The 27,217-nt window shown below is 39.5% G+C and overlaps 1 protein-coding gene and 1 long non-coding RNA gene across 3 annotated transcripts; one reads left to right on the forward strand and one right to left on the reverse strand.

Annotated features, from left to right (window-relative positions):
* The first annotated feature begins 50 nt into the window (after positions 1 to 50).
* On the forward strand, positions 51 to 5,522 carry LOC128073885 (uncharacterized). Its single transcript, XR_008202921.1, has 3 exons — positions 51 to 374; positions 1,298 to 1,376; positions 4,484 to 5,522. It is a non-coding gene; the product is annotated as an uncharacterized LOC128073885 (long non-coding RNA).
* On the reverse strand, positions 651 to 26,478 carry NUP107 (nucleoporin 107). 2 transcript variants are annotated; one of them, XM_052669155.1, is made up of 28 exons: positions 26,334 to 26,478; positions 24,365 to 24,450; positions 22,938 to 23,027; positions 22,027 to 22,142; positions 20,024 to 20,150; positions 19,423 to 19,526; positions 18,751 to 18,878; positions 18,390 to 18,438; positions 17,131 to 17,202; positions 16,545 to 16,633; positions 15,609 to 15,687; positions 14,817 to 14,930; positions 12,786 to 12,876; positions 11,345 to 11,421; positions 10,879 to 10,938; positions 9,096 to 9,241; positions 8,924 to 8,972; positions 7,821 to 7,890; positions 7,260 to 7,378; positions 5,761 to 5,799; positions 5,284 to 5,434; positions 4,766 to 4,872; positions 3,565 to 3,667; positions 3,162 to 3,322; positions 2,813 to 2,938; positions 2,255 to 2,368; positions 1,796 to 1,963; positions 651 to 967 (listed from the first exon to the last, which is right to left on the reverse strand). In XM_052669155.1, the coding sequence occupies exons 1-28, from the start codon at positions 26,363 to 26,365 to the stop codon at positions 860 to 862; spliced, it is 2,775 nt and encodes a 924-aa protein (XP_052525115.1). In that variant the 5' UTR covers positions 26,366 to 26,478; the 3' UTR covers positions 651 to 859. The 2 variants fall into 2 exon arrangements, with proteins under 2 accessions (XP_052525115.1, XP_052525114.1); XM_052669154.1 differs by having other exon boundaries at positions 11,345 to 11,424.
* Between the last annotated feature and the right edge of the window lie 739 nt (positions 26,479 to 27,217).

The raw sequence follows: 27,217 nt of genomic DNA on the forward strand, positions 1-27,217 counted from the left end.
AGCGGCCGGACCGCGACCAGCCCCGCCCCGCGACACGTGGCCACGCGCCTTCCGGCGGGAGCGGCGGGGCTGAGGGCCGGGCGGCTGAGGGCAGGGCTCCTCCCGGCAGCGGCTCCGATCGCGGGTGCGCCGCCCCGAGCAGGCGGTGCGGTTGTCAGCAGGCACGGATGACGGGGGTGGGCCTTTGTCAGGCGGCGGCGAGCGCTGAATTAGCGGAGCTGGTGCCGCTGTCACGCCCTCTGCGTTAGAGCTGCGCCCCCTGCCTCTCCCTTTAGGGGAGAAGCTAGACGCATTTACGCATGTAAACGTGCAAGATTTCTAAACGGAACGCAGAACCTCGCGCTCGCTTCCGGACACGATCGCTTCTTCCCCAGGTCAGGATTACCTCAATCTTTCGAATGACGGAACTGAGCCCTTCAGCAGCGCTGCTTCCTCTGTTGGATGTTCCCCTTCGCCCAGTGCTTCTGCCTTCCCCTCCCCTGCTTTCCACACGCTGCCTCACTTTCCTTTTCCGCTGCACCCCCGTGCTTTCTTGTACTGCTGAATAACGCTTCTCCTCTACAGGCAGCTTCTCAGCATGTACACGAAGGAAGTCCGCACAGCACCACCTTTCTATGTGTATTGGCAGCTTAGATGTGAATGAACAAACATTTTCTGTTTGTAAAGCACATTTATTAGAAAAAAAAAAAGTTACAAAAGAGACTGTGTAACAAATGTCCTCTTGTGCTGGCCAGGACTTCGAAATCTGTGTAATTGTGTTTCTTGGAATAAAGATCAGAATTAATTACACAACGAACCAAAGTTGATCAAAGTGTCCAGACTTAACGATCAAAAGTTTTGCAGATATCTAAAAGAAATTCTAAGACTGAATTTCATATCCCAAGGGATCGAGATCCTGGTCCAGAAGCATCAGAGAAGATTCTCTCAGCTTCTGTAAGAATTTTCGGAGTTCTTCCTTTGAAAATACCTAAGAATAAAAAAAAAGTACATAATTGAGTTATATTTCTTTGCAAGGAATTGCACTGGTATCAAAGTGAATGGTGGTTTGCTGAGCTACTCAATGTCTTCACTGATTTTTCATCTAGAAGAGTGCCCACAGCAGATCCATATTTCAGAAAGGTATTTGGTGTGGGACTGGGAGCAGTAGCTGTACTCAAACCCCACAAGGAGTGTCCAGATACTCTGTCTCAGCTGCTACACAAAGTACTGGGGAACTGACAACTTTAATTTTCCTGTTATTGCTGGCAGAGATATTATAAAGGCAATCCATGCAAATGCATCACAATGTTTTTCTTAGGCTCGATGTTTCCTATCTGGTTTCTAATCCTCTACTTCCATCCAACATGGATGCCTTTTGGGTATGTGATTTTTGTGAGGTATGTATTTTGGGGGACTGAATTTGGGGGTCTTGGAGGGAGAAGGTTGGGTAAACCAAGTGCTCCCAAGTGAAACCTGCTTATAAAATGCTCTGAAGTGTAATGGAGAAAAAAAATCAATTATAATGAAATACAGTTTTATAGTTCAACTTCTTTCAGTTCAATTACTGTCATCGAAAAATTGGTACTCAGAAGAACTATTCCGCCATCACCTTTGGTGTTTCAAAGTTAACGCTCGGATTCCTTTTAATCAGCATAAAAAGAAACTCTTTACTACTGCAGTGAATGGGAAGAGACGGAGAAACTTAGGATGTTCAGCACCATATGGTGTCTTCCTTTCAGTACGGAAGCTTCTTTCACAGCCAACCCACAGAGCTTTTAATTAGAAGCCAAGCTGCCTGCAGCTCTCAGTAACTCACCGTATAGAGCTTGTGTCGCTCGGATGCCACCATGTCAGCCAGCCGCAGGCACTCCTGGTACTGCCCAGTACTGTGCAACACCGTGTGCAGTAAGAAGCACATCATTGGCAGACACAGCTTTCGCAGCAGAATCATCTGATGCGTTCGTTCGGGGTCCTCCTCAGCATCCTTACCAAAGCACAATATACATTAGCATGACAAACAGCCACCTTTAAAAGGCAACATAATCAAGATATTTGTAGTGTCAGAGGAAAAAAAAGCAGGACTAAGCCTAAACTGGACTGCCAGATCTGGTTTATATCATACCTGAAGGGGAAGTGACCTATAACTGGCGACTGCAAGGCCAGAGAGAATTATTAATAAGTAAAGAGAAGGACATTGAACTAAAGATGACAAGGGTACAGCTGGATACAATCCAGCACTTTGTGGCCCATGGCGTGACATTAAAAATTATTTTACCTCTCTAACATCAACCATCCATCCTCCATCAACGAACAGCAACACGTTGTACATTTTCTCCTTGACATCACTTGTAAGACCATCCAAGAAACTTTTCCAGATACCATAGTCCACCTGGCAAAGAAACAGGAAATTATCTTCTGCTGGACAGTGTGATTCCAAGGCTACTGTAGCAGAATCTTCACCTCGTGCAGCACTGCTGCACAGCCAGCATTGCTGTAATTTAGATCAGAATCTTCAGCCAGGGAAGAGTTACTAGGGAAATCAAATACTCAGATTTATTTATAACATTGATAAACAATACATTGTAGTGAATACTTAACCATTACATAATGCAGTATTGCAAATAAATCTGAGTCACACAGGAAAAAAGTATGAGAATTTCTTGTGCAGTGGCTCTACTATTGTACTGTTTTCTACTCCCTCTTTTGGCATATCAATACAGTACTTTATAAATAGAGTTCTTCAGCAAAAGGAACGAGCAGACTTCTGCTCGTTAAACTAAGACTGTCTCTTAAGCAAGAACATAAATGTTGATAGTAAATAATTTTTACCTACCTCGTATTTTTTTTCTTTATGTTCATGGGCCACTTTTTCAGTGAAACTTGCTTGTGGCAACAAAGGCGGCTTCTGTGGAGCTGAGTTCATGTGCTGAAACCATTTATTGAAGATTTCATGGGCTTCCTGCATTGCGTTGGAAACAATGTTTGGACATCTGTTAATTTTGAGTACAGAAAGGAGCTCTCACTATTCTGTAAACTTTCAGGTACAATGTATCCAGGAATCAGAAGTTTATTCAAATAGGTAAAGCTTAAATTGTCACCAGCAAAGCAAAGCCACCATTATTTACATTATTATCACATTAGTATTTATTAATAACTCGGAACACAGTTTATTTAAAACTCACCAAATATGCCCTTATACATAAGTGTTCTCTTATAGCATTGTCGTCTTCAGCTGGAAGAGAGGCTTCTATTCCCTGTTCTTCCCATTGGTTATATATTTCTGCTATAGAATCTTGAGGAATCTTCACAAACACGTCTTTTGCAGCTTCATGCTTCTTGGATGCTGTAAGAATGTGAATTGAGTATCAGCTGCTGTGCAATTTCCATACTTTACCTACATAAACTGACAAACTGTATCACAGTTAAGTCACTATAAGGAAAAAAGATGCACTGTACAGTGCTATACTCTATCACACCCATGCCTTTTAACACACAAGATGCAAAGCCAGATCAAACACATTGCCAAAAGTCAATGAGAACAAAACCAACACTTAAAAAGTCTACAGTATTTGTGAAGTTGAGTACCCAAGAACTTCCTCATGATAGCATTGCTTTGCTTGAGTGCTTCAGCCCTCTGTGCAGGATCAAATACGAGCCAGTCAATTACGTCTATTTTCAGCCGATCTGCCTGTAAAAACCAATGTATTTATTAGAGTTACTAACATTTAAAACACACAGGTGGCATAAATATAATAAATCTACTCAAAGAAATACTCAGGCTTCCAGAGATCTTTGGACAGTCTTACAACGTATTAATAAGAATCATTTTATTCACATCTTTTGTATCAAAAGCTTAGGAAACCTGGTTTAGGGAACCTGGTTGGCAGGGGGGTTGGTCTCGATGATCTCTAGAGGTCCCTTCCAACCCCTACAATTCTGTGATTCTGTGAAACAATCTGTGTGCTCTGAATTCATCCAAAAAATTCATTTTGAAGTACCTCCAAAATTTTCAGACCAATAGGTAAGCATCAGATCTCAGGAACTTCTATGAATTACCAAGCATGGAAACCTTAACATGAAAGCACTGTATAAACGTGGTTTATCGAACCCTTGCTATAAACTTTAGGGTTACACTCAGCCTGGGACCAGTTTTCCAACTGTTGCTACTTCGTTAGCTCAGAGGGCAAGAGTTGAATTTTTTTTTATGAAATTGCAAAAAATTTACTCCATGTTTACAAGGTATCAGGGCTTTCCAAACACTACTCTGGAAATAGGTTAGCTATTAATAATACCTCCAATAGTAATTGTCACTTAAGTATTGAATTGGATCCAGCTGACATTCAGTGGTGATGACAAGGAACCTGTCAGCACAAACTATGTCTGTAGTAGCTAGAATGTATCATTTGAACATAGAATGAAGTACGTCTGACATCCAAACTATTAATCCTCATATTTCTTAGAAGCTACAATACTCTTCTCTCAGCTACAAAGTATTTTGTCACAGGTATTTCACAGGCTTCACCTTTACTTACTGCTCTCACAGTGACCTGCTCCTAGTGACACACAACTCAAGCCCAGAAGATCAAAGACATGTAGAAACAGAAGTTAAGAGTTCATGCAATTCATCTCCTTGCTTGGCCGCATGAAAGGCATGTTTCTCCCACAGACTCTCTCAAGGCAATTTCCAGCAGTGTTTAAAGAGAAATATGGAACAGATGTGGTGAAGGACTGAAGGACTCCGTGCTTGACTGCAGACTGGAATAGCTCCCTAACAAAGCACACTCACCTCTGTTGTGCCTGTGTCCAACATATGATCATGGTGACTGAAATCCCCAGCATCCTTCTTGCGGATGTTCTCAACAACAGTTTTTGTTATGGCTGCAACATCCAGGCCTAGGTGAAAAGAGAATTACACAGTGGGGATCAGAAATTCAAATTTCCTGCTGAATGAATTTCAGACTGGGGCTGTGGACCTTCTTTCTTACATTACCTGTAACTGTTACTGGGCTGGTCACACTCTTACTGCCACACTAAATTATAGGCTTTTAAGATACATAATTTATTGCACGTATATTAGATGAATAATATCCAAGATAACAGAAAACATCAAACAGTCTGTGCTGGGGACCTGCATGCAGATATGTTTGTCAAACTTCAGAGCATATATTTAAGATGGGCAGTTAGCATTTAATTTCTGCTATGTTTGGACATGATCCACAAGCAAAAGTGGTATTTAGCTTGTTTTAGAAATAGAATTGCTATTCCAGACTACAGGAAGAAAACACAATATAGAGCACATCTCACCTGCTTCTTTTGCTAACTCAAGACAGTGGTGGCGTTGATCGCTTTCAGTAACATCTTCTAGAAACAGAGCATACTGGGCAACAGCCAGCTCTGGGGGCAGGTGGCTCACATAAAAAGCTATTAAGTCTGTGTGCTTCTCTGATATCATCCGCTGAAGAACAGAAAGCAAATATTAAAAAAAAACAATGTTCTCTGTGTACACATCTAAGTTATGAATATTAAATAATGTGTAAGCCAGATGCCTAGTTGTGTGGGTTTTTTCCCCCTTGTACCAAAGACTCCACTTGTTTCTCAGCTTCTAAACAAGGGTCAGTAATCTCCTACGTAAGCATCTCTGACAGAAGTGCTGTATACTCAGGCACCTCCATGCATCTATTAGGAGAGCACTAACTCTTTCCACCATGTAACCTTTACTCTCACTTTTTCCTCCTTTATGTCTAACCTCAAAGAAAACAAAATAGAATTCTGAAGGCTTACCTGAATGTAGGTCTTTAGGACTTCAACAGAAACTTCCTCCTTATTGCAAACAAATACAAATTCAATTTTAAATGAGATAATGTAGCAAAAAAACAACACCAAAAAACAACAAACAACCCCTGAACACCATGAAATACCAATGACAGCCTGTACAATGCAAACAGCTTTAGCTACGAATCAAGTGTTGATTTCTGAGCCATCATTTTAGTTTGATATGGTTATCTTGTGTCTGTGCAGATTTTTAAGCAATAACAAACTAGTGTGATATCCCTCACCAAGGGGTTTTCAGAACTTAAAGAAACATCCACTGGTATGTATTTAGAATTCCTGTTCAGCCCACAAGGTGAGTTTCTCGTTGCAGCTAACAACTACAAAATCTAAAGCCATTGGACCATCAGGTGCTGCAGTAAAGCAAATCTAAAACACAAAATAAAGCGAGGTGCCAGCCCACCTTACATTTAATTGATACAAATATTAGTGCTGCTGACTCCAGGGCTACTAGTTCATAAATCTACTGCATTCAGTCGTAGTCAGTCTGTAAGCTGGAAAATGCTTAAAACCATGCAGGCTGACTTTTGTCAAATTCTTATTATCATCTGTGAGTAATGCAAAGCACTGCAGCATTCAATAAAAACAAGCTTGCCTTACTTTTGTCTCAGCACTTTGATGAGTGCTGACAGTACCTGAGGAGATTTCTCTAAGTTTTCTCTACAAGCAAGAATACTAAAAGCACACATAAATGACATCAGGGATTCTGATCTAAGAATTTATAGAATTTATATGAACTGTATTCAAAACATCAAAATTAACTTCAAAATATATTTTGGCAGGGGAATGAAGCAATGAGCTGACATGAAAAAAAAACAAACAAGCACAATAACTGAAAGCTAAGTTGAAATCAGCTAGAGAATATATTAATCTTTTAGCAAAAGAAGAACTTAGTTCATATGTATGCTTCTAAATTTTAAAGTAATAGAGAAATGGGGCTTTAATTACTTGTGATTGCCTCAGGAAAGAGTAACTGCAGCTCTGTGACTCATCCTTCTATTCAGCACAAAGTGGCTAGGTAGCTAGCAAACTGTACGTGGTATGTATTTGTAGAAGATACAATGGCTTTGGTTAGGACCAAAAGGAACTAATTGCCTCAAACAAATGCAGTTATGAGCAGAGCATCCAGCAATAAATACAATTCCAAGGGCAGTGCCTGAATCAGGTTATTTCGGCTGCTGTATGTAAATCTGACCTTGAATTTTGAGCTAGGCCCTTTTTTCCCCACACAGGCTTCTAAATAAAATCTGCCTTCCTCAAACAACATTTCTGAAGCTGATCTGGAGAGAAAGAGATGCTCTTTTTAGGATCCAATATCAACAAACACACTACAGGCACGTAGCTCCTCACCAGCCCGGCAGTAATTTACCATTACAGTACATACTTTGAGTATTTAAATGCATTTATCCGAATTCAAAGAGCGGACACTGCTACAAGAACTTCACCCTTACCTTGGTCTGCTGGCCCAAAGTGCGGAAAAACAGAATAAGATGTGTCATGAAACGAAGGAGGTGCCCTGGCAGCACACTTCTGTCTTTGGAAAGCCATCTGTTGAATTCTTCCATCAGACCTGTAGCCACCAACCACATGTCTGTATCAGTCAGACCCCAGGAAAAGCACCTAAGAAATAGTTCAAAACTACGCATCTATTCAACTAATATAGTTTAGCCTAAAAAGCACAATAAAACAGAATTGCAACAGCTTGGCTAATATTTATGTTTGGTTTTAATATCTGCTAAGCATTCTGTAATTTTTAGACAATGTTGCAGCAATATTCTCACACTGCTCATATGAATCATTTACACGATTTCATGACCACCTCGAAAACTATTTTGTAGGTCAGTCAAGCTGCAGAAATGCCCTGTAGTTCTCAATTAAAGAATCAGCCTTGCTTTTAAGTGGAGTTTGCCTACTGTGCATTTCTAAAACCCATTCACAGAGAAGTTTCTGGAAATATCACCAGAAATAATGCAGTTGGTTGACATTTAAAAGTCACTTAGAGAAAAGCTCACCATCCACGTCTCCCAGTATAATGAATTTCTGAATCACATGATAGTGTTCTTGATTCTCCTCTATAACTCTCTGGGGAGAAAAACAGAAAGTTCAAACTGTGAATAAAAACTCATGGCACAACATGTTAAAAAAGAAAAAAAAAAAAAAAAAGCAAATTTGAAAATGAAGCAAAGGTTTCTTAGAGGAAAAAAAGCAGCTCTCTTATTTCAAAGGGCGTTCTACATAAAAAAAAAAAAAAAGAAAATGCACCTGCTATGTCCATGTCAAATTATAAGAATACTGCCAAACTGAAAGAGCTAGAATATAGATCTGTGAGCTAATGCTGTGATGTTAATGCTTTCAGAAAAGGGATCCAAAAATAAGGGCTTTTTGCTTTGAACAGAATAACAGTGTATCAGAACAGGTTCTACAATGTCATCAAAGGTGCAACATTTTCTATGAATCCTTAAAGAAAAGGCCTGTGAAATGTACTTGAAGACATTTTTCTGCAGGGAAACTAAAGTATGAAACACAATTCAAATGAACCAGTGAAACTGGCTGGTGGCAATAGCACCAGAAAGGCCATGGCAGCTGAGTGCATCTGGCGAGCTGCTTCCACCTGTAAGCTCTTTATTTGACCCCACCAAACACAGTTTCAATTTAATCTTTATAAAAATTAACATATAAGTTATCTATTCTAGCTTAAATGAAATACTCCGTGTTAAGGACAAATACAGTATACTAAAAAATACGTGCTTTTCAATTTTGAAAGACTTGTTCTGAAATATACATGCAAACCTCCTACAAAGAAAACCACAAGCAATCAATTTTCACACGTTTTATCAGAGTGTTAAAAATGTGATTTACACTGTCTGCTTCGCACGTCTGACAGCAATTTGTGGTCCACTGTTTCTTTAGCACATTCAGCTAGTTTGGCAGATAAGAAACAAGACAAAACCTGTACCTTCTTCATCATTAAAAGGTGGCAGAAAAATCTATTTGAATTAAGTATACATTACAGGGATGGAAAACCTGTCACTGTTTTGTGAAATAGTGGAGAAGCCCAAACAATTGTGTAAGTAGAAATAGCAAACAGTGAGGAGAAACTGTAAGCACTATGTACCGTTTTGTCTGTTGCCTGAAGCTCTTCAAAAACTTTTTCTGAAGTCCAGCTTTAAAGTAAAAGAGAGAAGGTTAAAAAAAAACAAACAACATCACCACCACAAACATTACATTGAATATTGTGAAAGGATCCTTTGTTGAGGGTAAGAACATAATTGCTACCTAAAACTTACTTGGTTTCTAAATACTCTCTAGGGAGCTCTTCCATCTCCTCTGCAGTTACTACTGATGTTCGTATTTCTTGCTCCACAAGTGTATCCACCATGACCCTGAAATATGCCCAAACTGTGTCCTCCCAGGTGTCACAAACTGGAAGAAGCTGTGTATTTTCAACAACAGAACAAAACAGAGCAAGAACTGTTAGAGATGGAGAACCATCAGAATCCAAACACATCAACTGTAATTTAAGATCAGTTTTTTTGCTGTCAAAGCAGACTAGAAGCTATCACAAACAGCAACCTTTCCTTCACTAACACAGGATAAAACCAAAAATCCTTTCACTAAAATAACAGTCCAGTTCCTAGATTATTTTTAATCAGAAGTAGTCAAAATAAAAAACTCTTTTACTTCCTTTAACCAGTGGCATCACTGTGACACCATTCCCTCTTTTTTTAACAGTTCAGAAAACAAACCCAGATGAAAACAATCCACTCTTCTGCTGCGAATTTTCCAGCAGGGCCATCTTCCCTCACAGCTTTATGTCATGGCTGCACAAGTCACAGAGGAATGAGTGGTGAAGGAATGAAGGAAGGGCTCTGTGGCAGTGCCATTTGGAAGTGTTTGAACTGTGTTGCTTTATCCATATTCTAAGAAAATACTGAGAAAACTACCTACAAACATTCCCATTATACTTCTAAAATTATAATAAAGAAAAAAGCCCATCTGAGAGATCACTGAGCAAGAGAACCCAGATAGTGCTATTATACATAGAATAACACACTAAAACTTTGTATCTAGTTCTTATCCAAAACTTACTAGGCTCTTTCAGAAGCCCTGGGACAAGTTCCAGATACAACACTGCACTTCAGGAAACATTTCTCTCTTACAGCAATTTTAAAATTACTGAAGTTACAGAAAATACTGAGTTTCATTAAACGTGTCTCCTTTGTCAAAAGGAGGCAAGCATTTTCTGCTCTGTACTTCAGTATAACTTCACAACGCCTCCTTCTGTAAAAGAGCTCATTTCAAACTTCAATGAATAAAAGAACTGTAAAAAGGCACTAGTAATCCTTCTTTTATTTTGTGAATCATTTTTATTTCTAACACATTGTTCCAAGACAGGGAGGGAAAGGAGGTGCCGAGCTCCTCAAGTACAAGACTACCACTGACTAACAGCAGGTAAACTTTCATTACATTGGCTGTAACTTTCCTCATCACCTTTTCATACATAACCCCTCCCCCCCCCCCCCCCCACCACAGTTTTGTGCTCTCCTTCTCCTAAATAGTGATTTATTTATATACACGTATAAAAAACATCACTACTAAAGAGGAGAGCACAGAAAATACCTGGAAGATTCAAACTAATAAGAGGAGAGAATTACTTAAGACTATCAATAGCGAAATTTGCTTACAGAGTCATGTCTAGATACACCAACTTGTCTAATGCTTGCAACTTAAAACACTGACAAATCAGAATATGGTGCATGAGCAGAACAGTGGCTGAACAACCTTTTAGATAATACTAAAATTTCAAATCTAAAGCAACAAAATTAGAACTGGTTGTACTGATAGTCAGCAAGAATAATACTAAAAGTATGTATAAATATACTAAAGTATATTTAATTAGACACAAAAATCGTACAGAGAGCATGTCTGCTAAAGCAGCACTGCTTGCTACTGTCATGATTATTAAGCTCTTGAAAGCATATTAAGAAGTATGTCTTTATGATATTATTATCACATATAAAAACAAAATGCTCAACTGTCAAACACCAAGTACTAGGAGGCTTGACATACCTGTTTGAGGTTTCCACTGAGTGCTGCATAGATTGCTCTCTCATATCTGTTAAACTGCTCCTAAAATAAACAGTTGAAAAATTACCCGTGAGTTAAAAAGCACCCATGCTTCCTGATCAGTTACATTTTATTAGAGTTTAACCAGTTACAAAGTGTTCCATGCACTTAAAAAGAAAAGTTGGGAAACAATGTTTTTTCCTTTCCCATTCAACTGAGTCCAAGTGGAAGCCAGCATCAGCAGCTTCACTGTCAACCAAGTAAAAATGACACATCCAAAGCCTTAAAGATTGATGCTGATTGGGCAGATTTCTCAATACATGACAAATATATTATTTCAGAAGTCCTCTTAGAAACATGAACTGCAAATCCAACAAACAGTAAACCAAAAAGGTAGGCTTACTTAAAATCATGTTACTGAGTTCAAAGAAATTCAGCACGAGTGCCAAGCAAATTAACGCTATCTTACCTCTTCAGCCATACGCCAACAACATATTTTCCAAATGCATCTGTATGGATTCCCTTCAACAGGCTGTACCTCATTTCCTCCTTGCAGAGGATAATAATAACAAAAGAAAGTTATTAAAAAAAGAAAGCAGTAAGATAAAAGTCTATTTTCTGTTATTAACATTGTTTCAATCCCTTTGAAACTCTTTCCAATGCTTATCAATGAATATCAATGGATTGTCCTGCAGGGTAGCTCTTCTGGCAAGTCTGGTAAATGAATGTCTGAAAATGACAGTACTTTAAGCATTTAGTTGCAATTTAGCCTTAAAAAAAAAAAAAAAAAAAAAAACCCACCAGGCTTTGACCACATTTGACCTCAATATGGGTAGACTATTAGTGTTAGAAAACACAAAGTTAGGGGGCAAAAGAATTTTTAGTGAATTGTTGTATTTCAAGGACTATAAGCATCTAATAAATGCTACTGCTTCAGTGCTGCTGCCAGGCTGCATGCCTCCGCATGACAGTGCGCATCACAGGAAAAAAGCCAACACCTAACAGCAGGGACGTAGGGCAAAACAAGGCTAAGGCACCAATGAACTGCACAGACAAAAATAACAGGATATCAGGATTTGAAAAATAGTGAAGCACTATGCCTTCCTGTCTCAGGTGTGCATAGCACTCAGACATGTTCATAAATCCTCTGCTACATCTAGCAGAGTCCAAATACTATAAAACTGTGTATTTTTCCTCCATTTACCACTGCTGTACTCTTTAGTCCTATTATATCTTTTGAAAGACAGATAGAATGTTTTGGAGTCCATGTAATAAAAAAAAGATGGCTTAATGACTTTAAACTGGAATGGCTTTAAACTGGAATGGCTTTAAACTGGAAGAGGGTAGATTTAGATCAGATATCAGAAATTCCTTGTGTGAGGGTGGTGAGACACTGGAACAGGCTGCCCAGTGAGGCTGTGAATGCCCCCCTCTGGCCACATTCAAGGCCAGGCTAGATGTGGCTGTGAGCAACCTGGTCTAGAGGGAGGTGTCCCCGCGTACAGCATGGGGTTGGAACTAGAGGATCTGAAAGGACCCTTCCAACCCAAACCATTCTGTAATTCTAGATGGCAGAAGGTTTTCTGATACTGAGAAGACACGTACTGAGACATGAATGGTGCTGGTGAAGATCTACACAGAATTCCTAGACATCTGTTTTCCTAGCTGTTATGCTTATATTAAAAAAAACAACAACAAAAAACTGACTTTACTATGCCAAGTGGATTTGGTGAACTCGTACCTTCAACTAAAACCATTTCATACATGTTAAATGTGATCAACAGACATGGCAGAAGTATTTTAGGCACGAGAAAGTCCCTTAATATTAAAAGAAAGAGCTATTTCTGTTTGCTAAAGAGAAAGGCCTTTGCTTATTTTCACAGTTCTCAAATACAGGTGGAAGAAAATACCTCCATTTATGTTGGGATCATGATACAATTTCCATCCTTCCAAAGTTGCAGCTCTCCAGGCCTGACCACATCGTTTGCATAAGCGCTGTGCCTGAAAAATAATGGATTTCTTCTGCTATTGACTTCAAGGGAAAAATGTAAACACTACTGAAATCATTAATTTGTGTCGAGATTGTACGAGGCAAAAAAGAATCTTAAATAACTCAAAATAAAGGAAGGATTACAAAGTAAATAAAATGCAATCAAGTGTGTTTTTCATTAAATGTTTTAGTTTCTATCTATACTTACGTATTGATGTCAAGTTATAAGTTAGCACTTACGTAAGCTTAAAGTACCACCTTGTTGCTTAGATCCCTTAGCCATCTCTTTACCTACTTTTCTAATTGATACAGCTTGCCAAACCCCTCGGTGCTGCTAAAAATAGCAAGTCTAACTTTCCCATGGTAGCAGTAGCTACTCACGAGCACAAAGAGCTTTAATTCAAAGCTGTTTTGAATAGCACGGAATGTAAAACAGAAACTGTACATGGAAAAATAACCCTAAAACAAAGCTTGCTTACAATTGTTCCAATCCTATACTCCTGGAAGAAAAAACCAAACCAAACCAAACCAAAAAACCCTGAAGATTATCTGATTAGTCTGACTGGTACGCTCCAATACTGACAAAAAGCCATGAGCATTTGGAGACACTGCAATGTGTGGGCATGGTTTGTTTTGTCCTGCTCCATTCTCTTCATACTGGAAAGGCTGCAGACAGTCAGCCATTTTAGGAGTGGTGACAAACAGAAAGAAGAGGCAAGCTGGTTAAGCTCACATAGTATGTATATTATCTATCTATCGTATAAACCAAGGCTGATTCTTGCTTTTAACTTAACTCTTTCAGTAGTGAATAAGAGACTGCACACTTACTAAGCAATAGGAACACTGTAGTGCAACAACTGAAATAGCAGATTTATATTCATACCTCTCTGAAGCAATGTGGATTTGTGCCCATAGTATCAAACAATGAATGGACAGGGCAACAGAACACCAGCAAGTAACCATTTTTCTAATCTGAGGCCTTGGACACAGGAATCTGAAGTCCCTTTTTCCTTTCCATTATCCAAATGTCATTAGATAAATATCAGAGCCTAGTGTAAGGGACTGAGCTTCCAGCTGAGGCCTTCAGACCACACCACAGTACAACTATTTACATTAAATCACAAAAGCTGCTTTACAATTGGGAATCTTTATTCAGAGCAGCTTTAGGACCAGAACTGCCAGACGTTACCCAGATAAGGATTAAAGCAAAGTATACACATTCTATATTTGTAACAGCAGGCAAGAAGCAGAATTATTGTAAAAGGGTGAATGGAGAAGAACAGCATGCTTTCTAGAATATTCAGATAAAGTCTATTTGAAGTTTTTCCTTGTGAAAACACCTGGCTACACAATAAAGGTTAAAAAAAAAAACAACAATAAAAGAAACCAACAAAAAGTAACATGCTAGCCATGACTCTCCCTCAGCTCCATTCAAATCATGCAGCCAAGGGGACATTAGAGGAGCAGAGCAAGCAAAGGCTGCTTAATTAAATGCTATTTCTAAGGAAAGCATACATAAAAATCTCTCTCTAGTTACAAGTGTAAGCATGTTCCACTCCAAAATATTAACTTAAAAGTTAGTTTGTAAGATAATCTACTAATTATTAGACATGAAATTGGGAAGTTATTTGAAAAATCTCATGCGTTTGGCAGCATTTTGTACAAAATCACTAAGGTAAAGAAAAAACTACATTATCAAATAACCAAAATAAACGTGCAACTTTTTCCATAATGTCTATTTTACACCTGAAGTTACTTAACTAAAAGCAATATTTTTCCCACCACTGATTTAGCATCACTATCAGTACTGACAGTTTGTTGAAAATTAAATCCCTACAAGACAAAATTAAATAGACATTTTACTACATAGCTTGTCATTAGCTTCAATAGTAAGATTTTAAACAAATTAAACTAGTTAATCAAGAATATTCTTTCACTCTCTTTGCCTTACCTCATCTGTCATCCCTGCTCTGATAAGAGTGAAGAGATACTTCAGTAATCTTGCATCATCTTCTCGATCCAAATCATCAAGTGGCAGTTTCTGCCTTATGGGAGCATCTGGATCCTGCAAGGAAAAAAAGGAACCATCCATCCACTCACATAATGCATATCTGCCTCTTCCAATGATTTCCTGACCTGCTTTACAATTTAGAGTCACATTTTCATACTGGCACAACATGTTATACAGCCCACATAATATCTAGCATGATACTTCCTCATATTTCGTATTTCCTTTATTTCTCTTCTTCTGTCACTGTTCCTACCAAAGGGAGACACTGTAATCCCTTTATTTACTTTATCATTATGCCTTTGCTTCAAAACTCTCAACTTCCAGCTTTTCTCACCTTCAAAAATCTTCTCCCCTTCTGCCTACCAGCCTACCTGACTATCTATCCGTCTCCAACTTCTCAGCAGCCTTTTCATAGTAGTTGTACTTGCTTCTATTTAAAACAAATATATCAAGATCCAATAGTTTTAATCATTATGCTAATCATCCAGCAACTTGCAACTTCGGCATTCACTAATATTCTCTCATCAGCTAGCTCCTTACTGCTGCACAATTTCTGTACTGATTTTCCAACTGAATGCCTCGCGATTTTTAGATACCTCAACAATTTATAGATGGCAAAAATCACCCTGTCCCACCAATTTTTAGAGAACAGCACACATGCTCTGTGTAAAGCGTTCTGATTGGTTTTTATGCCCATTTTGAAACCAAGTCTCACATTTAAGTAACACTTACCAACTCTGTAACCAGAGGCCGAGAACTTCCAATGTATGCACTCAACCGTCGCTGCTTCAGGATATGCAGCGTGTTCTCCCTGGGAGCAGTGAAATGTTTTTGAGAAAAAGAAGGGATTTCTAGCAAACATTTTAATAAGGCATGAAAATTATAAAATACTTCTGGATTGGTGGAATAGGGTTACAAGAAAGACATGATTGGTTTGGTTTGTGTATCAATGAACAGTGTTACTGTAGTGAAAATGTCAAATTTCATTAGAAGTGCAATATTAGAATCAATTCACGTGGCTTTGAGTTCTTTCAAAACCAGTTTCAATGTATATGAACTATGGATTGATTTCTGCACTAATAAAATTTCCCACTAGCATTCAGCGTTGTCAGTCTTAGACAGAAATACAACTTAGGATGAACACATGATTCCAGAAGCCTGTATTCACCTGTCTTTAAAACAGTGCTTATAATAGGAACTAGAATCAAGGCTTTGCTCTCTCCTGCCTTAAAATCCTTCACTGATAACAAAGATGGCAATAATGACTTCTGGTGAGAGATCAATGGCAAAAGCAATGACATGAACTTCAACAGGCAAAAGTTCAAGCCAGACAAAGAACTGAGCACAGAACAGAAACACATGAGAAGAGTTTTATCCAGGCTGATCAGCAGATGACCATCTCTTATTGTATCTTTTTATGAAAAATTAAACTGTCATCTATGTAAAACTAAATTAAATTGTTTTGTCAACCTTCTGTCAAAAGTAGTACCTGACTTCTGAGAAGTCATACCTGAACTGCGGTTCAGGTTTTCCTTACGTTCAAAGAACTTAAGGAAAAATGAATGAATGGACCAACTTTTTAGGTGGCTCAGGACTGATTCTGTGTCTAGTTCTGTGAATATCACACTTCAGGAAGCATGGGTACAATCAAAGTAAGTCTGAACTTACCAATATACAGATTTGGCATAAAACTCAATATTATCAGAGAAGTTCCCAATTTCATCCTTGGCAATGCTCTCTAGCCAATCTACCACCAGCTGGAATGAAATTCAATAGGTTTTTTAGAACAAACACACAATAAATAATATTCTGTCTTTCATCTCTGAATCTACTTGTTATCTACATAGTAATCCAAGGTATGCATATCCTAAGACAAATTCACTCTAAGTACCCAGTCTGAAGGTTGCTTTTGCACTTGATGTATTTCTCACTAGATGCTGCAGTTACTACTGTGCAATTTAATAGTTCCTTAATTACCAACAACAGTTTCAGATGATCCACATTAGAACAGTTCTCAGCCTTCCATGCTCTCCAGCCTAGCCTGAAATATTTCTGATCTTTAGAAATCAAAGAGCAATATTTCTGCACATACAGAAAATAACAAGCCTGGATGAATATAAAGAAATATCTACTTGAAATAGCTTAATAAAACACACAGAGCTCATGTTTTCTAAAGCTGACGTAATATTAATGTCATAAGCATTTAAGTGTTGACTCATCTATCAGCATTTTCACCATAAAAATTCTGTCCTACCTGGCTTTGTCGAATAAGTGCATCTTTCTGAAACAAGTTGTCTACATTTGTCTTTTCACTTGCATTTAAAACCTATTCAAGAAAAAGTTCATCACCACTTCATGGAAAAGAAAACCACAAAAACATGAATATCAAACTGAACACACATTAATTTCCAAATTGGCTGTAAGCTCAGCATGCTCCCCTCCCTTGTCCCTTTTCAGAAACAGAAGATGCTACACATCTGTTTTATTTGGATCAATCACCTACCTTCTGTCACACTAAAATCTGTAAAAGACTGATAATATAATTCAAATGTATGGCCACAGAAAGATTTTACACAGTAGATCCACTGATTCCAGTGACTGCTCTCATATTATCACAGATTCATTATTTTGTATGAGCAAAAGCCCAGACATTTTCCCAGAGCTCATATGAGCACTAAACATGAACAAGCAGAAAACAAAATAAAACACACAGACCAGCCCCAACCCCGATCCTTTTTCCTGCTCTCCTGCATGAAGTTAGCCTTCTTACAACAAAAGCAGAAGAATACAAGCGTTCTTCTAAGTAAGACAGATAGGAAGAGACTTTTTGGCACAGCAGAGTTTAATTTAAAAGCACTGACAACTTAGCAGTGGGAATCATAGAGGAAGCTATTTCATGACTGAGAAAAAAACAACTACAATCATAAATTTTACAAAGGCTGAGCTGCTTTACTTGTTTTGTCTTCCTAAGCATATTCTGGCAGCAAAGGCTGGAAGCACTGTATTGAGGCACACAAGAAGACTACAGCTGAAACAAGGACACTCCGAAAAATTTGATTTCTCTTGAGATAAATTGGAATCAGGATTGCAAAGCACCAGACAGCTTGAGACCGCATGCTCTTCTAGGCAAAGCAGAATTATCTCTGCCCCAGGGAACATTATCACTACAGATGCAACTTTTAAAAATAAATATATCGTAATTTCCAGTGGATTTTCCAAGGGCATGAGGAATTCTTAATGAAACAAAGCAAAATACACTTGATACAAATGTTTAAACTAGCACTTTCAATTTGGAATTGAATATATTGTGTAAGGTGAATTTAACTATATGTAGAATAATTTAATATTTATCTTGATAATAATTTAAATCAATCTCATCTTTGTTTACCTTCTTTTACCTCTGAATTTTGAGTGGCTGCAATACTGGTATTATTAAAAAAATAAAATGCAAGGGTGTAGCTTTAAAACGTATCCTTTAAAAACAGTAGTACTATTCTTCACCCTCAAACTTACTGTGATATCAAAGGCGGTTTCATCTTCCAATGCAGATTGTATTCTGTCCCTAGAAATGAAAATGAAAAACCTTAACTACAAAAATAAAGCTGAAACAATTCAGGAGAAAACATAATAAAGGCAAAAGCACTTAAAAATCCTTTCAAGTGTTTTATAAAAATACTACAAGTTAAGAAAGTAGCAACTGTTAACAACTTTCAGCTCCCATAAGTAGGCAGTAAATAGGCATCACGATCAGCAGTCAGTTCCACAAACAAATAAAAAAATAGGCACTTAATTCCTTTACTCTGTACTTAGTATGCAACATGCCTAAGAAAGTTAGCTCAGTGTAAAAAGGCAAAGGGTTTTTCAAAGAAATTACCTATAAAGTGAGGACAACAGTCTCCACGTTACCATCTCCTGCTTGAGAAGCCACAAGACACTGGCAGTTTTTGAAAACTTCTGCTGTCCAGGAGTTGCTCTGTAAACTATCTTCCCCAGTATGTTCACCTGAAGTAAAGAAGCAGATACAGTCAGTACTGCTCGTCACTTTTGTTTTTACAATCCCTGCTGATAATGAACCATCAGTCTACGGTTCATTATTTAAAAAACAGACTTCTTAAATGTGATGTTGAGAACTCTACTGCCAATTTGTTAGGAATGCGGTAGAAAGCTCTTAGATCACCACAGTAAAATGATTTTATTTATTTATAGCTCTGAGAAATGTGTATTTTTTAACCCAGCTCCCTATCACTGACAAAAAAAGAAATCTATACACCACTTCATGCTTGCCACTTGCAGTGAAATGGCAGTCAGATGACATTTCTGGTATTTAGTAAGCTGCACAACAGGCATTCCTGTGCCAAAGCAGCGGATGAGCAAAGAGGGATGCTATTCAATGCCAGTGTTCGTGACTTATAAGACTTCAACCAGCTGGAAGATTTAAAGTGTCTAAGTTAAGCACTGTGACTTTCTCAGAAAAAAGGCAGAGCGATTTCCAGAAGGGACGGGAAATTCAAACAAATATAAAGACCCATCCAAGCAACTTATTTACCTGATTATTACAGATACTTTCATACTCATCCACGAGATCGAAAATGGTAGTTGATGTATGTTTCAGGAAGGAATGCAGAAAATCTGAGTACATGCTCATAGTAGCTAGAATACACAGAAGAAGAAAGCCATATAAGATATGATGTGGTTAAAAATCCCAACATTAAAAAAAAAATCCTTCTGATGCCAAGGTATCTCATCATTAATAAATGTCATCAAAGACAATGATGATATGAACTGTTTATACTTCATAAAGTCAGAAGAATTTACCAGCTAATATAAAAAGATACTTAGAGGCTACGAGATAAGTAAAATAAGTATTAAACATTTGCTGTAAATCTGTCATCTGAATTTTAAAGACAAACTTGCTTCTATGCCTCCACAAAGCTAATTCAATTTGTGTATTACATCACCACAGCATGCCATTCGTGTCATCAGGTTCCACAGAGAACAAACTGGCAAATGTCCAATAACTGGAAAAGCTAACTTTCTGAATTCTTTAAACTAGACTGTTTCTGGCATAGAAATATCTAAGTGAGAAGATACAGGAAAGCAAGGCCATGTATTTGTTCAATTGTGATGAAAACCTCAGATCATCTCACCAGCTTCCCCAGGATCATCCTCACGCAACAGTACAGCACTCATGGTGACATCTTCTGTCATGTCTAGATTTGTAAACATTCCTGTCTGCTGAGGTGAGAGCATTGCTGTCCAGTTACTTTCATCCAACTAAAAGCAAAACAATATAAAGAAAATAAACAGCAAACTCAGACTACTACAAGGCTAGCTCCAAGGCTTTTTCATTCCATGTGAGTGGTACAAACAGAGCAACTCAAAAAATCAGTAATGAAATAACTGCCTTTAAATAAGGCACAACTACAATTTTAACAAAGTGTTCTCAAAAGATTAGAATTTTCATCTGGAAAAAGAACACTCTCTTTTATTTCAGGAAATAACAAGTGTGTATGCTAATCTAATCAGACCCTGCATTTTAAATTCCTCTCTACCATTTTTCACCCTAAACATATATAACTCCACCCTTTCACAGTCTGTTATGTTAAACTTTTTATTAACTTAGTATTTTGTTGACTAAGTTGTAAAGCAACTGTGAAGAATTAAGTAAAATAGATGAAATTATGTTTATTTCAGTCTTTCAGTCTTCTTAGCGAATTGCTCAAAATACTGACTGAATGAAGCAATACATCTTTAAAGAGAAAACACAAGAATATTAAAGTGGAGAACAAACTTTCTTAGGTGTATTTTAGGGAAAGCCTATCTGACAGAAGGGAGCAAAATGGCTAAAAGAGAAGATAGACTCTATGTACACTGCACAAACAGGATAGCTCCCTACATCTGTTCTGGTGACAGCAATGGTTTCTCAGCAGCAATTAATGACACACCAGGACCCAGGGATACGACAGTGGTTGATTATTTTTCCTGGCTGTTAAAATGCTCCCAGTCCAAACCAGAAAAAACAGACAACCAGATGACATTGCTGTAAGTCTCTTAAGCACATCCAAAAACTGTGGGCATATAATGTGTTGTTCACCTCTTTATGGCCCAGATTCTAATCACAGTGTTTTGTCTGCCTGATTTCTCTCTGCCATTTTTGCCCTCTATCCAGCCAGAACAGAATGCTGCAGCACTCCAAAACCTTCAGACAACTGAGCAAATATAACTCAATTCCAGAAAAATTATATCAGCTCCCTGCGGGAAATACCAGAGTCTGATGAGTGCTGTAATCTACCAGCAAGTGCATTGCCACAAGATATCCTTTTCCCATCAACCTCCTGTGAAAGCTTTTGTCTAGTCCTGAACTTCCTCCTGCTAAACTACACTGGATTCAGGTCAGAACACTAAATACTCACAAAACACTATTTACAGAATATCAAGAGGCTCTGAATCACAGGCAGAGTGCTACTACTAACAGCTAACAGCATTGATCAAGAGTCAATAGGATCCAGAGCCATACATCTCAAAGAAACCAGTGGGCTGCCACAAACTAAAGAAACAGCCAAAAGGAAGAACATATTAAAATTCATATACAGAAAAATACATTGTTTTGAGTCAACTTAAAAATAAACAGATAAAATAGTTCAGATCTACCTACTGACATTTGTTTGACAATCATTTGTTTTACCAAAGATGTAACCATAGAAGATAACGTCATCTAAAAAGTAATCAGAAAAGCTTGCTCTTTGAAGTTCAAACATTAACATGCAAATGAAACTTACTCCAGAAGAGTGCTAAAATAACAAAAAATTCTCAAGGTTCAATTTGCTGACAGAACAATCATCTCTGAAGAATCTGTAAACGAGTGAAGTCAAGATTTTTGCAGTCACAAGCTGATGTTTTAAGGACCAGTTTAAGATATATGGGGTATTTAAGAAGGCCTAAAAACTCTTCACTCCTCACTACATCATCTCAAAGAACATCACAGTAATAAATAATACTAGTATCAAACTTCAACAGAAGCAGTAATAACAGTAAGCTTGTTCCACCTGCAGTTTGTCCCTGGTGTAAACTACACAGAGATACAGTAAATTTGTAGCTTCCTTGAAGTTTCATAGGAGCTAAAGGGAAAAACGTGCTCTAACTGCCTTACCATAGACTGATTGCCAAGCAGACCAGAATTCTGCAGAATCAAGGGAGATTTCCCTGCTGCTCCCAGGATGGTAGATGTGTCTGTCTGCTTCAGAGAGCTTCGAGACAGCGGAGTAACTGGAAGACAAAAAGCTTTCTTTGCCAACAGTCGTTAAGACCACAATGCCCTATCATGGAACTCTTGATAGCAATCTTGTAATGGAGACTGAAGTGTTTATGAAATCCTACTCAGTCATGCACCAGCCAGATCGGCCAGATGGAGAAATAATTTGCTTTTGTCCGTAAGTATTTTCTTTCCATCACAAGGCTTGAAACCCAGAAATACCAATTAGAAAAGAAATATGAGTCTCAGGCCTAAGTATTTTGAAGTGATGAGGTTAACCATGAATTATGGAACTTAATAGTCTACACATAGTTATGCTAAGGCTATATGTGTATGACTAAGTCTGGAGCATTCTCAAGCACTGATCTTCCAAGCAGAGTACCCATAAACCTGAAGACAAAGCGCAACTATTGTCATTTCAGTTCCATTGGAAATCACAGAATGGTTTGGTTGGAACAGACCATAAAGACCACCCAGCTTTCCAACCCCCTGCTGCAGGCAGGACTGCCATCCACCAGAACAGGTTGCCCAGGGAAAGCCCCATCCAACCTGGCCCTGAACGTCCCCAGAAATGGGGTATCCAGACTTTCCAGGGCAACTGGTCCCACTGTCTCACCACCCACTGAATAAAGAACTTCTTTCAATGTCAATTCCAAATCTCCCTCTTTTAGTTTAGAACTGTGGTCTCCTGTGGACTTGCACCAACAGATCCACATCCTCCTTGTGCTGGAGGCCCCAGAGCTGAAGCAGTCAGTTTATAAACATATTACTCCTTTTAACTATGTAATAAATAACAAAATAAGACTTACACGGCTGGCGAAACAACGAACTGGAAGTTCGGGGAATCATCTGGCCTCTGGGTGTCATACTTCCAATACTGTCATCCAGGGATGTAAGAACTGATTAACAAGTTAAGAAACACTCTTTAGCTTTACCCAAAATGACTGTGGCAGCTTGAAAAAGAAGATCATTTTAGTGGGACTCAAATTAATAAGAAAGACACATTTCAGACTAAAGTAGAAAGTCCCATTCACTTATCCTGAATTATATCACAAAATGCTTCAGCAAAAGGTTAAAAGCTGGAAGGCTAGAAGGGACACTCCAAAATACGGCTCAAAAACATCAGCGTGGCAGGTATGGGTTGTCCTGGTCCTCATAGTTGCTTGGATCAAAGAGAACACTGTTCCATGAAGTGCTGCTACATCCTGCATGAACCATAACAATTAAATCTCAATGCATTAGGAAAGGAATTTTCTCTCCATTCCATGACATCAATGACTTTAACTACAAGGCAATGGAGTTCAATGCTCTACATATGGCTTACTTGGAATTGTTGGCAGAAAAGTTTCAGCCCCATTTTATATCAGCCTTCGGGTTCCTTGAGAGCAACAATACGATCAGGGCCAATATTGTGGTTGCAAGAAACTCCCCCACAAAATCAATGACAAAAAAAAGGCCACCAAACTAAAATGGAAGGATGAGCTTTGAGCTTACGTGCTGCATTCCTTTGCTATCATAATCAGAAAAAAGATCATTATATTAGGTGCCAATTTATTAAATATTTCTTTTTATTGTATATAACTGGGGAGAAGAAAGTTCTGTGGAAATCTAACCATATGTACTTCTCTTGCTGTCATGGTGCCTGGAAAGGTATGGTGCCCTGAATAAATACACCCTGATGACATAAAATGTACACAAAAGATCATAAAAGCTAAAATATTTTAACAGAGAGATGAAAATTCAGAGAGGGAGTTGGCTATGGCTCACATAGTTCTCTAGGCTGTCATCAACCCAACTTCATAAGCCCACGAAAAACTGTGAAACACCATACTATAGAAAGAGGGAGCACAACAACATCCCTGCCATCAGAATGGTCCACAACTGAGAAAAATCTATCTAGACATAGTCAAGAATTGACTATACAGGCATTTTGACTCTTACTCCTACTGAAGTTCACTGAATAATCCAATCCAAGATATAGCCATAGCAGCTTTGACACGGTTTGTGATTTACAAAAACAACAGAGGGAAAAAGGAGAGGAGAGAGAATTTCCATTCAGAAGAAATACCACATTGTGACAAGGCAAGTCACTGCATCTCTTGGCTTATTCCTAAGCTCTCCTGTAAAGGCCAAGTAATGCACTGTGCTGCTGAAAGATGCAGGAATATAAGGACATCATGAATACAGCATGCAACAACTGAACAGAAAATAAAAAGCTTCTGCAGAAAAAGGATACTAGAAACTCTTTTCTGAGAGCTTTGTTTTCGGCCAGGCTTGGCCATCTCTGTACTGAGGGGTGACAGTACCTCTCCAAAACTGCTTCTGGAAAACAGAAATGCAAAGTAAGCAAAACACATCCAAGCAAAACATACAGTATAACGTTGCTCTCTTTAGCTAATCTTTTCTTTCAAATGCTAGTAACTTCACAGCAGTGATTCAAAATCCCAGTTAAAAAAAAAAAACAACAAAACATTCCCAAGTAGTGATATCTTAGGTCCAAATGTCTTAGGTCCAAAAATATCATAGGTCCAAATGTCTATCCTATCCATTAGCAAGAATTACAAACAAATCCAACCAACCAACACAAGAATTTTATGCAGTGCTTATTGTGCTGGAGAACAAGAAGAATCAAACAATCTGGATATGAGCCAGTAGTATGTGCTTGCAGACCAACTATGTTCTGGGCTGCATTAAAAAAGTGGTGGCCAGCAGGGAGAGGGAGGTGATTTTCCCCCTCTACTTGGCTCTTGTGAGGCCCCATCTGGAGTACTGCGTCCAGGCCTGGGGCCCCCAGCACAAGAAAGACGTGAAACTCCAGAAGCAGGCCCAGAGGAGGGCCACTAAAATGATCAGAGGGCTGGAGCACCTCTCCTATGAAGAAAGATTGAGGGTCCTGGGTTTGTTTAGCTTGGAGAAGAAAAGGTTCCGAAGAGACCTCATTGTGGCCTTCCAGTACTTGAAGAGAACATGTAAACAGCAGGGGGAACGGCTGTTTAAGAGGGTGGATAGTGATAGAACAAGGAGGAATGGTTTTAAACTGAGGAGGTTTAGGAGGTTAGGTTAGATATTAGGAGGAAGTTTTTCACACAGAGGGTGGTGATGCACTGGAATAGGCTGCCTAAGGAAGTTGCGAATGCCCTGTCCCCAGAGGCATTCAAGGCCAAGCTGGATGTGGCTCTAAGCAGCCTTGTCTGGTGGTTGGTGACCCTGCACATAGCAGAGGAGTTGAAACTCGATGATCATAGAACAGGCCATTCTATGATTCTATTGATTCTATAAATTGCAAGGTTTGGAAGTGACATCAAGAGATGATAGAGCTAAAACAGGGTTCCTACAACAGGTCACACACATAGGCATCCAGCTGGTCTTGAATATCACCATAAAAGGAGACTACACAATACCTCTAGGCAATCTGTTCCAGTGATCTGTCACTCATACCATAAAGAAGTTCTTTTGCGTGTTAGTGTGGAACTTCCTATGTTCAAGTTTATGTCACTGCTCCTTGTCCTGTCACACTGCACCACTTTGAAGAACTTGGCCTCATCCATTTGCCTCCGACCTCCTCTTCCCTTTAGGCATTTATAAACATGAATGAGATCTTCCCCTCAGTCTTTTCCCCAGGATGAACAGCAGAAAAAAACCATAGAATCATAGAATGGCCTGGGTTGAAAAGGACCACAGTGATCATCAAATTTCAACCCCCCTTGCCATGTGCAGGTCACCAACCACCAGACCAGGCTGCCCAGAGCCACATCCAGCCTGGCCCTGAAAGCCTCCAGCGATGGGGCATCCACAACCTCTTATTGGGCAACCTGTTCCAGTGCATCACCACCCTGTGTGAAAATACCTAACCTAAACCTCCCCTGTCTCAGTTTAAAACCATTCCCCCTTGTCCTGTCACTATCTGCCCTTGTAAACAGCCATTCCCCCTCCTGTTTATATGCTCCCTTCAAGAAATACGTGCAAGAGGGAAAAAAAAACCAAAAACCAAACAACACAACAGCATAAGGTTTAATCTAAGTCTTACATAAACACAACGTATAATACTATCCCACTGCACTACATGAGGTTGGCACGGCTCCTCTGGATGCCGCGGAGAGGCTCAGCCGCACGGAGGGCCGCGAGACGCAGCCACTCTTAACCCGCCCGGCGCTGGTGACGGCGGAGGACAGCGGGGAACCGGCGGCCCCGCCGCCGCTACTCACCTGTCCATGGCTGCCCGGCCCCACTCGAGCATTCCCGCCTCTGCCGGCCCTCGGCACGGAAGCAGAGGCCGCGCTTCCGGCCGTGAGAGCCGTGGCCGCACTGCGGCTGCGCGCTGAGCCTGGCTGAGGGCGGCAGGGCGTGGCGGGCGGCTGTGAGGCGGCGGCGTCTTGTGCCCGTCCGCGGTACTGCGGCCCCGGGTGGGTGAGGTGACTCAAAGAAAAACGCCCTTAGGGCTGAAGTTGTCCCGGTATCATGTAACCTGCTGTGAAAGTGTGAGGCAACAACCGCCGTGGCAGGGGAAAGAAAAGTCGTAGGAGTTGCACAGAACTGCACCGTTACACGTTTAACGTGCCTTAGTTCTGAACGCTTCCTCAAAAAACGGAGTAACGTCGGTGTGAAGTACGAGCGACGCACAGGTTCGTATCTGGATCGGTGGTCTGGCGCTAGCCCAAACTCCAGGACTGGTCCTTGTCCAGGGCAGAAAGCTGGAAGCGAACGAGAGACGAGGAAAAGAAAACGCTCCCCTCAGCGCTGCCTCCCTTCAAAGTCCGGGCATGAAAACCGAGCAGAAGAAATACAGCTGAAGAGAAACTAGGAAGGCTCTCAAGAAGCAGAGCATGCATTTCTAGCACGATACAAGGGAGTTAAGATTTAAATCATGAAATGTATTTCTGAATTGCCATTAAGTATCACGTTTGCACCAACACTGATCCTGACCGCAGCCACGCTGTCATACTCTTCACAGCAGAGCTCCACACGGACAGGTTGGGTGAGCAACGAGACCCCATCAGCTAGCACCAACTGCCACCAACAGGTCATCCCTAAGGAGTGTGCTCCCCACGAGCTGTACAGAAGGTTCATGCAGCTTAGAGGATGTACGAGA

Source organism: Tympanuchus pallidicinctus, unplaced genomic scaffold (genome assembly GCF_026119805.1).
Source record: "Tympanuchus pallidicinctus isolate F22 unplaced genomic scaffold, pur_lepc_1.0 scaffold8, whole genome shotgun sequence".
Taxonomy (NCBI): Eukaryota; Metazoa; Chordata; class Aves; order Galliformes; family Phasianidae; genus Tympanuchus; species Tympanuchus pallidicinctus.

Bases quoted from the DNA above. Each gene is read 5' to 3' on its own strand.
- NUP107 (XM_052669154.1), bottom strand. From the start codon at position 26,365: ATGCTCGAGTGGGGCCGGGCAGCCATGGACAG. The intron at 19,527-20,023 runs GTGAGATGATCT...TGTGTATTCTAG, and splicing joins GGATGATCCTGGGGAAGCTG to CTACTATGAGCATGTACTCA. The intron at 7,891-8,923 runs GTACATAGTGCT...TTTTCTCCCCAG, and splicing joins TTCAGGCAACAGACAAAACG to AGAGTTATAGAGGAGAATCA.